This window comes from Labeo rohita, chromosome 24 (assembly GCF_022985175.1).
Source record: "Labeo rohita strain BAU-BD-2019 chromosome 24, IGBB_LRoh.1.0, whole genome shotgun sequence".
Lineage (NCBI taxonomy): Eukaryota > Metazoa > Chordata > Actinopteri > Cypriniformes > Cyprinidae > Labeo > Labeo rohita.
In genome coordinates this window covers 18,831,864-18,844,394 of record NC_066892.1, presented here as the reverse complement: position 1 = coordinate 18,844,394, position 12,531 = coordinate 18,831,864, and the positions used below count along the sequence as shown (strand labels likewise).

Sequence of the window (12,531 nt, the reverse complement as noted above, 5' to 3'; positions counted from 1 at the left end):
TGTAAGCAGACTCTTCACCGTCCTGAATGAGGCCGATGAGTGTGGTGTCGTCTACAAACTTCAGGAGCTTGACAGAGGGGTCTTTAGAGGTGCAGTCGTTGGTGTACAGGGAGAAGAGCAGTGGGGAGAGAACACATCCCTGAGGGGCGCCAGTGTTGGTGGTGCGGCTACTTGACATTAATGTCCCCATTCTCACTAGCTGTTGCCTATCTGTCAGAAAGCTGGTGATCCACTGAGAGATAGAGCTAGGAACACAGAGCTGATTTAGTTTGGTCTGGAGGAGTTGAAATTGGTAAGTATGTAATGTGTTGTGGTAGTTATTAGCTTAATCTAAAACACTACATCCTGTTTGTTAAAATGACAGAAACTGATCATTTTTAAACAGTTAAAATATAGTTTAGCTCCTTATTTCCATCCTGTCAGTTTGATTTAAGCTTATCAACTGAATTAATACAATTATATTTCCTTTTATATAAATAACAACAGCTAGCATTTTAACTGCACTTAAAGTTACAGAGCTCAATACTCCATGACAGGACTGACCTATACACTTTTTTATGCTTACTCTAACAGACAAACATACACCGATTAGGCATAACATTATGACCACCGTCCTAATATCGTGTTGGTCCCCCTGACCCATCAAGACATGGACTTCACTAGACCCCTGAAGGTGTGCTGTTGTATCTGGCACCAACATGTTAGCAGCCAACCCTTTAAGTCCTGTAAATTGTGAGGTGGGGCTTCCATGGATCAGACTTGTTTGTTCAGCACATCTCACAGATGCTCGATAAGATTGAGATCTGAGGAATATGGAGGCCAAGTGAACAACTTACAGGAGAAGTCCACTTCCAAAACAAAGATTGACATATAATGTACTCACCCCCTTGTCATCCAAGATGTTCATGTCTTTCTTCAGTTGTAAAGAAATTATGTTTTTTGAGGAAAACATTTCAGGATTTTTCTCCATATAATGGACTGATATGGTGCCCCGATTTTGAACTTCCAAAATGAAGTTTAAATGTGGCTTCAAGCGATCCAGGGTCTTATCTAGTGAAACAATCGGTTATTTTCATTAAAAAAATACAATTTAAATACTTTTTAATCTCAAACACTTGTCTTGCCTTTCTCTCCCTGAACTCTGTGTATTCTGGCTCAAGACAGTGAGGCTATGTCGAAAAACTCCAATCGTATTTTCTCCCTCAACTTCAAAAAGTCTTTGCAAAGTGAACATGCAAAGAAGATCAAACACCCTTAACAAAAGTTGATAGAGAACATGAGATGGGAGTTTTTCGACATACCCTAACTGTCATGAACAGAAACAAAAACAGTCCAGGCAGAGTAAGACAAGACGAGCATTTGGCATTAAAATAACTGATTGTTTCGCTAGATAAGACCCTTTTTTCTCATCTGGGATGGTTTGAAGCAGCATTTAAACTGCATTTTGGAAGTTCATCCAAAAGCACCATATCAGTCCATTATAGAAAGATGCCACTAGGGAATACAATTTCCATAAAAGGGTGTAAATGGTCTGCAACAATGCTTAGATAGGTGGTCAAAGTAACATCCACATGGATGGCAGGACCCAAGGTTTCCCAGCAGAAAATTGCCCGAAGCATCACACTGCATCCGCTGGCTTGCCTTCTTCCCATGGTGCATCCTATTGCCATGTGTTCCCCAGGTAAGCAACGCCCATGCACCCAGCCATCCACTTGTTGTAAAAGAGAACGTGATTCAGCAGAGCACGCCAACCTTCTTCCATTGCTCCGTGGTCCAGTTCTGACGCTCACCTGCCTATTACTGGTGCTCTCGGTGGACAGGAGTCAGGAGTCACCCATACGTTCAAACCAGCATTACCTTCTTGAACAATTTGAACGACAATATCTCTCGTCTCTTGGATCGGACCACATAGTCCAGCTTTTGCTCCCCACATGCACCAATGAGCCTTGGCCCACTGTTCCTTTGTTGAAACACTTTTGATAAATACTGGCCATCGCAGAGCAGGAAAACCCCACAAGAGCTGCAATTTTGGAGATGCTTTGACCCAGTCGTCTAGCCATCACAATTTGGCCCTTGTCAAATTTGCTCAAACTCAAACCCATTAATAATGTTATGCCTGATCGGTGTATATAACAACTGACCATCATGTAAGTTACTTAAGTTTAGCTCCTTAGTCCATCCCGTCAGTTCATGTTTTTCAAATGAATTAACACAGGGACTGACCTACACTCTCTTTTATGTTTACAAAACCTGGCTTAAAAGCAAAATCTTAATGGCTAATCAATAAAATCCCTGATTTAACTTTAAAATGAGGATTTACTTTAAATCGTTGAGATTGCTGTTGGAGGAAAACATAACTAAATACATTTAGAGTAGGAACTAGCCTGCAGTTAAAATTTTCTACAAACAGATAGATATTCACTTTAAGTATTTATAAATGAGGCTATATTTTCATATTGACTCTCTCAAAGACTGAGAGAAAATCTGTGTAGAAAATAAACCAACACTAGGTGTCACACTAGTTCAACCTAATGAACATGTTTGCTATAGTGAACCCTGTTAGAAAAACGATGGAATTTACTCAGATAAGGATGAAAACCAAAGCTGTCTGGCTATGTGTGGGATTCACTTATATAATTATGCAAAAAGTTTTAGTTATTGAAAAAAAAAGTTAAATGCATTTTTAAAAAATATATAGAGTACGGTACACAACTTAATGTTGGTAAATTATGTTTAATATTTTATTATATTATATTATATTACAAATAATTTTGTATTTATTTAAAAACACAATAAAATCATTTTTGTATGTAAGTAATTCTACACTTTGGGGCTTTTTTTTTTTTTTTTTTTTTTTTTTTTTTTTAAATATATATACCTAACCAGAAAAGCAGCCTTAAATAGGAGAGTGAAATATATAAGCTGTGTTTGATGGACAGGGGGTCTTAATATGGCAAGAACCTAGTTTATCATGTGTAATACCACCTATTTATTTATTAATTTTGGATTGACAAAGTCTTTAAACTAGAAAAATCTTCCTGTTTTTGTCTCAGGCTGTGAAACCTCACAAGATATAAAGTTTAATTACATGCCAGTCTTGTAAACATTTGTTATTACCTCTTGTTTTTACATTTTACATTCAACAGGAAATACACCCAAGAGTGCAAACAGAAGAGACATTTGAAGAACCACAGGTACAATACCATTTAAAACTTTGGGCCTGTAAGATTTTTTTAAAAAGTCTATTTTTTTTTTCATCATGGTTGCATTAATTTGATATGAAATACAGCAAAAACTAAATATTATTTTTTCTATTTTAATACAGTTTAAAATGTCATTTATTTCTGTGATGCAAAGCTGAATTTTCAGCAGCAATTACTCCAGTGTCACATGATCTATCAGAAATCTTTTTAATATTCTGATTTGGTGCTCAAGAAACATTTCTTACCATCAGTTTTGAAAACACTTGTGCTGCTTAATGTTTTTGTGAAAACTGTTATTTACTTCTTTTCAGAATTCTTGAATGTTCAAGTAATTTTTGCAATTTTTTAATGTCTAGCAGTTGTGTACTATGAAGAGGAAAAGGCTTGAATAAAGACAGGAGATGGAAGTTGCAGAACACGGGTGAGTTATTTACACATTTATTTGTTATCCTGCATATGCTAGTAGACTTAACATAGACAATGCGGTTTATTTTACAGAAATGTTGACATACATGTACCATGACAAAGTGTTCTGTGATCACATAATTGTACAGATTACTACATGCATTCAAAAATGCTGATATGTGCAGAAACAGTCTGCAGCTTAAAGGTGTCTACGGACATTGAGATACAAGATAACATCGTTTAAACAAACAAAAACAGAAAAGAGGCAGAAGACGTGAGAGGAAGAAATACAATGTAGCAAGGATGCATGGGAGAACAGGCTATGACACATGGATGACACATTCATATTTAACCTCGCTTTCAAACAAAAAAAGAAAACCACACGCTTACCATGACGATATATATCACAAACGATCATGTGATGAGAAACATGCTTGTTCACAGTCCATCAGCTGTTAGAGTTCATTTTACCATTTACACATGAGCAAAGTCACACAGACCCAAATCCCTTTGCATCTACCACTCCCAAAAAGGCTCATGGGAGATGCTTCTATAGTCATATGATGACATGCTACAGATAAAAAAGCAGTTGATTGCCTGGGTATGAGTCATGAAGAAAACAAGAGCTTAACAGTACCGACTTTAAGCCCCCACTCATTTGCCTTTATTCAACAGGTGCTAAATGGTGTGAATCTTTGAAGGATTAATTCATTTTTAGAATAAACATTTCCTGATAATTTACTCACCCCCATGTCATCCAAGATGCTCATGTCTTTCTTTCTTCAGTTGAAAAGAAATTAAGTTTTTTGAGGAAAACATTTCAGCATTTTTCTCCATATAGTGAACTTCAATGGGGATCAATGGTTTGAAGGTCCAAAGTGCAGTTTCAGTGCAGCTTCAAAGGGCTCTACACAATCACAGCCAAAAAATAAGGGTCTTATCTAGCGAAACGATTGATCATTTTCTTAAAAAACAAAACATATTTGTATACTTTTTAACCACAAATGCTCACCTTGCACTAGTTCGACTTTATGCATTATGTAGTCACCCTTGGAAAGGTCACACATGACGTGACCTTTCCAATGTGATTAAGTAATACGTTAAGTCTGTAAGTACACACCTTTTAATTTTTTTTTAGAAAATGACTAATTGTTTTGCTAGATGAGACCCTTATTTCTTGACTGGGATTGTGTAGAGGCCTTTGATGCTGCATTGAAACTGCAGTTTGGACCTTCAACCTGTTCGTCCCCATTTTTTAATCCACTCTATGGAGGAAAATCCTGAAATGTTTCCCTCAAAAACTTTAATTTCTTTTCGACTGAAGAAAGACAGACATGAACATCTTGGATGACACAGAGGTGAGTAAATTATCAGGGATCATTTTTTATTCTGAAAGTGAACAACTCCTTTAATTTGTGCAATATTTGAAACTAATTTAGAAATGCCACAATGCGCATGAGAGTCTGCCACTGACAGATAAAAGTAAACCAGTTATAAATAACATCTTATGAGCTGTTAAAAACATCAGGGCTCTGAAATTAGTATTTTTGAGCAGATGCAAGCACTTACTTGACATGAGACATTTTATTATTTTATCTGAGCATTTCGTCTTGCTTGTGTTTATGGCATCGCTTGAAGAGATGAAAAGGCTGTCATCGTTTACTCACCCTCAAACTTAACAGTATTTTAAAGTAGAAGTTCACTTCCAGAACAACAATTTACAGATAATGTACTCACCCCTTTGTCATCCAAGATGTTCATGTCTTTCTTTCTTCAGTCGTGAAGAAATTGTATTTTTTGAGGAAAACATTTCAGCATTTTTCTCCATAAAATGGACTGCTATGGTGCCCCGATTTTGAACTTCCAAAATGCAGTTTAAATGTGACTTCAAACGATCCCAAATGTGGTTGTAAACGATCCCAGCCGAGAAAGAAGGGTCTTATTTAGAGAAACGATTGGTTATTTTCATTAAAAAAATACAATTTAAATACTTTTTAATCTCAAACGCTCGCCTTGTCTTGCTCTCCCTGAACTCTGTGTATTCTGGCTCAAGACAGTTAGGGTATGTTGAAAAACCCAGACCGTATATACTCCCTCAACTTCAAAAATCATTTCAAAATAATCCTACATCGCTGCAGAAGTTTCAACCTAGTCTTTGCAAAGTGAACATGCAAAGAAGATCAAACACCCTTAACAAAAAAGGTAAAACAGCGATATAGGGCGATTTTGAAGTTGAGGGAGAAAATACGGTCAGAGTTTTTTGACATACCCTTGTCTTGAGCCAGAATACACAGAGTTCAGGGAGAGTAAGACCAGACAAGCGTTTGACATTAAATAGGATATAAATTGTATTATTTTTGATAAAATAACAGATCGTTTCGCTAGATAAGACCCTTCTTCCTCGGCTGGGATCGTTTACAACCACATTTGAACCCGTTTGAAGCCGCATTTAAACTGCATTTTGGAAGTTCAAACTCGGGTCACCATATCAGTCCAATATATGAAGAAAAATCCTGAAATGTTTTCCTTTAAAAAACATAATTTCTTTACGACTGAAGAAAGAAACAAATGAACATCTTGGATGACAAGAGGGTGAGTACATTATTTGTAAATTGTTATTCTGGAAGTGGACTTCTCCTTTAATGTTCAGAACTATTTTTATCCATACGGTGAAAGTCAGTGGGGTTTTGAACCCCACTGACATTGTATGGATAAAATATCAACTATGTTCCATAGAGAAAAAAAAGCAAGTCAGGTTTGGAGGTGAATAAATGATGACAGAATTTTCACTTTTTGGTGAAGTATTCCTCTTAAACAGTTGTTGTTGTATATGTGGTACTGAAGAAATTGTAGCAGCTTTAACATGCTGAAAAAAATATTTCACTCTAAAAACAAAAGAGTCCATTCATTTATCATAACAGAGGTGCCTGCAGGCAGTGCTAGTCAGGCACAAAATTGGTTACAAACTTCATTCATTGATGACTTAACCCTCAATATTTATATACAGTATCACCATATAATATTTGGACACTTAAAATGTCTAAACGTCGTTGGGTTTGAGACAAAATATCACACTAAGTAGTGTTTGCATCTTGCAAGTAATTGAGTCATTTTTGAATACTTTAATATTTGACAACCAGAAAGTGTCCAAAAACATTTGTCCTGTCCTAATTTTAAAAACTTTTTGTAAAATGGTTTGCTTTAAAAGTGTGCTTGTGCTATATATCTAACATAAATTCAACTTAATTTGATATTTTGTAAAAAAAAAACATCATACATTTTGTCCAAATATTATTGGGGCCACTGTATATGAGGCATATAACGCGCAGCGGGGAAGCTGAGCATCCTGTGGGAATGCATGAGATGGGCCATTATTCAACAGTCTGTCAAAACAGAAACAGGCATATGACAACATTCTTTTAAAAACAACGACAACAGAAGAAACAAGATGATGCGCTCTTTAAATGAAGAAAACATAGACATCCACCATATCAGAAGATTAGTGTCGTAGAAAACCTGAGAACTTAATATTACGCATATCTATTACTTAAAGACCTGATTTTTTTCTCCTATAAAAAGTATAATTTTCTGTACAGTGCTATATGAACAAAGCCAACTGATTTGTAGCCTTTTCATAAATGTTTATGAACAGGCACGTGTCATTTCAACCACCATATGGCAGGAAATTGTGGTCGTGCAGAATTTTGGTTTAGAAAAAATAGAACCACTGTCAGCATTAATTAATAAAACATAAAATGCTTTTTATGAGCCCATTAAATAATTTCAAGAGTTTGTTTTTCGTATTTCAAATGAACCTGTTTGTAGACATTTATAAAAGACCCTCCGAATCAAATTTGTCAGAAGAATCTTATTTGAAGAGTATAACCGATTCTGACAGCCACGAACGTCAAATCTTTTTTTTTTTGAGTGGTAACACTGATATTTCAAATATTAAAGATATATCATTTGAAAAATACAATTGAAGTCTCTGCCTGTACACTTACAAATCCATTAGACTGTAAATAAAGTGCCACAATTCTTGGCCTGCATAGATTGCAGTATGCTGTATTGCACTTTCCACCATAGCGTAACCGCAAGAGCCAGCTGAAGTCTTGAGTTCCTCCTCCTCCTTGTCTTTTTCACAATCCTCATTCGGCCCATTCAGATTGTGTGATTTCTCCAAACACAATGTACATTTTGAACAATCAGCCAACCGCCATGCCAAAGCAAGTAATATACATATATTTCCAGCAATCTTGGAATAAAGGCAACATAAAATGGATATTCTCTTTAGGTGACAGGAAAAACATGTCGGCCAGATGATAATACAGAACTCAAAAGAGCACAAAATATTCTTGAATACTCAGTAGAACCAGACAAATGTGAGTTGCTGTTAAGAAATGACTCAAAGGTCAGGCATCTGAATGATACAGATATGGTGAAATATGAATAATAATGAAACAACTCATGTGAAAAATTAAAACTGTAGTGGCATTTACACTACTGTACTCTCGTCAAATGAAAAAAATGATTAAGTTTGATTTCTGTGTGTAAATGAAAACTGTGTTTTGGTCCTTTTACAAGTAAATATAGCATTACTATGTGGACAGGGTTTTTGAGTTTTAACAGGGAAATATGTGAACAACATTAGGTTTTAATGACCAGAACCACTAATTTGATGGTTAAATTACTCTAATACCACTATGTAGACTAGCTTTTCTTAAATTGAGTATGTAAAGATAAGTTAAGACATACATACCTGCTGTACCCATGATATATGTTTACCTAAAACCTTCTTTTTGACATCTAACTCTATCCTGGCATCGCTATCGCGATGCGTAATATTCAGTATATAATTTGCATTTACATCTACTGTATATTATCTGATTGCTATTCTCATTTGGCAACTACAGGTGTATATGCAACTCTGATATCAAGAATAAAGTGGTGCATTTCATCTGGTCATTAAATTGAGATTTTGATGCTGCTAATTTGAGTACCAAACCAGAAAATAAATAAAATTCCAAAATAAATATGTGACATTATAGACCATTCCTAAATCTTAAAACAAACACATCTGCATTAGGTACACATTGCATTTCTACAGAAAGTCATGATATGTTTCAATACGTCGCTACTTTGCAGCTCACTTTTCACAGTCTTTGATGAAAATTCCCTCATTAAAACGGAAAAAAGGCTAACGAAAACCCTTTGACATCTACTATGCCCTCTGTGGCTATGTGCATTGTCATTGCTGTAGTCTGTATATTTACCGTGGAGTGCTCTCAGCAAACTAAGCACCGTAAAACAGCTTTGTTAATATGCATGCTCTTGTAGATCTTTCCCTCTACGGTTCTGACTGTCTCTATAAAATAATTAACAAGTGAAAAGGTAAAATGTACAGGTAGGTCAACAATGTCCTCATTGTTGGTTAAATACATTCTAAACAAGCCTCTCGTTTGCGCCCGTGTCCTCCAGGTCTCGTCTGCAAGAAACTGCAGTCTCGTTTGCGTTATTGACAATGACACAATTACAAGGGACTTTTCATGCCATGCAAAAATATCTTTCAGACCACATCTCGTGCCCTTTTCTCCACCAGTGCGCTCCACTCTGTCCGAATGTCAAGCCAGAGTCACATACCAGTTTCGCAAGATGGCGAGAGATTGCCATCGCCTGGCATTAGATGAATCTCCGGCGTAAACATGTGGTTCTCTACCTTGTGTTCACTTTGGTTAGAGTCTGGCTTTTCTTCTCCACTACCACCGACTACCACTTGAGTGCAGTTCTGGGCTGCTAGTTTGGGTGAGGAGATGGCTGCCGAAGCCACTTCCATTTGGTTCTGTTCCTCAGGGTAATCCTGTTCCTCCAGGTTCCCCAGAAGCAGCGCCGTCTCCCCAGGATGGTACCCGCCGGCTAGCATCTTCGGAGAAAGAACCAAGCCTTTCAATGGGATGCTACCCAGCATTTCCGAATCTGAACAAAGAGGAGAGCACTCTCCCTCCGGGGAGTCATCTTCCAGAAGACTATTGTTGATATCCTGTGGTGAAGATGTGTTGGGCGGTGTCAGAGGAGCGTCTTCTGGCGTTTCTATGAAGTTGACTTTGAGGCCTTTTGTCTTCTGATTTGTGCCTCGAATGGAGCTTCTAATGTTCTCTATAACCTCATTGAAGTTTTCACCATCTGGTCGCTTGTTAATGTCTAGATTGAGAGTCTCAGAGTTCTCCTCAGGACTCATATCAGAGGGCGTCAGCTGGCCGAGGTGAAGGTGCGGAGGTACTTTCGGTTGCCTTTGCTGAATCTGCTCTGCTGTATAAGAAGGGTTGGACATCTTCTCACCTTGTCCAAATTCAGCGGTGCAACTCGCAAAGCTGTCAACACTTGATATGCTTCTAATATCGGTGATGGCTCTTTCCTTGGGCTGCCGTTCGGTGGCCGTCGGGACTTCCCTCATCTCGAACTCTACCTCATGGTTTGACACAGCTGCTGGTTCTGTGCTGTTGATTGCATTGAGATCCGAAAAGGACTGTGTCTTTGTCATCTGATTATACATTTCCTCCAGTTTCTGAGCATTCAGATGTTGCGGACTTGGCGTTCTGACATATTCCCGTGAGCCGTTTGGCCCGCTGTCGGGAAACTTCTTGTCAAAGGATCTGAGGCTGGTATCTGAGGATGTGCGCTGTGGAACTCCCCATCGACTTGGAGAAAGGTGGTTGTCCATTGGCCGTTTATCATCATTTTTGTCCACGGCGACATCCATTAGCTCCATACTTCGTGCGAAGGCATCTTTCAGGTTCATTGAGACAATGCTGCCATTTCTCTTGGCTCGCTCTAAGGCCTCTCTTCTCTTGATGGCTTTCTCCTGTCGTTTCTGCTCCTTGTAGAACTCGGAGAAGTTATTCACAATAATAGGGATGGGTAAGGCAATGACCAGCACACCAGCAATGCAGCAAAGTCCTCCGACTATTTTGCCAAGCAGAGTCTGTGGGTAAATATCACCATAGCCCACTGTAGTCATAGTGATTGTAGCCCACCAAAACGAAGCTGGGATGCTGGTGAATTTGGTTGCATCCTCGTCCTTCTCTGCAAAGAAGACCAAACTTGAGAATATCATAATTCCCATGGCTAAGAACAATATGAGTAAGCCGAGCTCATTGTAGCTGCGCCTGAGGGTGAATCCGAGAGATTGCAGTCCTGTTGAATGTCTCGCCAACTTCAGAATCCTCAATATTCTCATGATGCGGAATATCTGCACTACCCTCCTCACGTTCTGGAACTGCAGCACGCTTTTGTTAGACTCGGTCAGAAAAATAGTAACGTAGTAGGGTAATATAGCTAATAAGTCAATGACATTTAGCGGCCCTTTGAAGAATTTCCACTTATTTGGAGATGACAGGAAGCGCAGGAGATACTCCATTGTAAACCATGCAATGCACACGGCTTCAACGTGAGCGAGTTGAGGATTGTCATTGGCTTGGCCAAATTCGTCTGTCACTTGGAGTTCGGGCAAGGTGTTAAGGGAAAGTGCAACAGTTGAAAGAACGATGAACAGAATGGATATGATGGCCAGTATCTGCAAGAGAAAGAAAAAAATGCATGTCAGTATGATTTTTTCTTTAACACTCTTGGTTCATTATGCAAAATGTACAAAAGATGTATTTAGTTCAAGTGTATTTGGATATGCAATGAAAGCACAAGAACACAAAGCCTTCCTGTCTCCTTTATACATACACATAATCTTATTTTCTTAAAATAATGTTTTAAAGGATTACTCCACCCCAAAATGAACATTTTGTCATTAATCATTTACCCCTATGTCGTTCCAAACCCATAAAAGCTTTGTTCATCTTCGGAATACAATTTAAGATATTTTGGATGAAAACCGGGAGGTTTGTGACTGCCCCATTGACTGCCAAGTACATACCACTGTCAAGACCCAGAAAAGTATGAAAGGCATCGTTAAAATCCATCAGTGGTTCAATCTGAATTTTATGAAGTGACGAGAATACTTTTTGTACACAAAGAAAATAAAAATAATGACTTTATTCAACAGTTGTGTCAGCTCCATCACATGTATATGTTTACGCTTTGATTTGAATGAAAACAGTGTATATGTGGGTGCGGCCGACACAAAACAGCGTACACAGTTTGCGCCCAGCGGTGACACAGATGAGGCGAATTTTGGAGAATATCCACTGGACGCAAACTGCGTGCGCTGTTCTGTGTCAGCTGCACCACACGGAAATGTCTTCTACTGTCACAACTGGTTAAAAGGCAGACAACGTTAGGTTCAGTAGGAGCTTCTTTATTTGCAACACAACTGAGGATAACTTCCCAAACGTCAAAATCAAACATAGGCATGAACACTGAAGCTCAATGCTTGTAGGTTAAACAGTCTTATCTTATGTCCAGGACGGCGTGAGGAGAAACGAACACGTTGGTAAATTCCAGGTAGGTAATCCAAAGCAGAGAAATCCGAGTGCAACCTTGAGACCAGCCAGCGAGGGAATGAGGTGAGTGAGTATTTATGTGTACAGGTAAGTGGATGCAGGTGTAAGCAATCAGTAATCGGGTGACTGTGAGCGTGTGGAGGCTGGCGTGGTTGGTGAGGCGGGTGTGGCTGGTGACTCTGTGACATCTACGTTGTTTATGCTTTGATTTGAATGAAAAGCGTATCTGTGTGGTGCAGCTGATACAAAATAGCGGACGCAGTTTGCGTCCAGCGGATATTCTCCAAAATGCTGCTGCGGTGACACCGATGAGACGAATTGTTGAATAAAGTCGTTATTATTAGTTTCTTTTTTTGCATACAAAAAGTATTCTCGTCGCTTCGTAAAATTCAGATTGAACCACTGATGGCAGATGGACTGTTTTGACGATGCCTTTTCATACTTTTCTGGGACTTGACAGTGGTATTTACTTGGCA

At 38.3% G+C, this 12,531-nt stretch overlaps 1 protein-coding gene across 1 annotated transcript in view; it reads right to left on the bottom strand.

Annotated features, from left to right (window-relative positions):
* Window positions 1-7,497: 7,497 nt before the first annotated feature.
* kcnb2b (potassium voltage-gated channel subfamily B member 2b) overlaps window positions 7,498-12,531 on the bottom strand; it is a 137,696-nt gene continuing 132,662 nt past the window's right edge. The window contains exon 3 of the mRNA XM_051098719.1: window positions 7,498-11,178. Within this exon, the coding sequence (XP_050954676.1) occupies window positions 9,241-11,178 (1,938 nt within the window). The 3' untranslated portion in view covers window positions 7,498-9,240. The remainder of the gene's footprint in view (window positions 11,179-12,531) is intronic.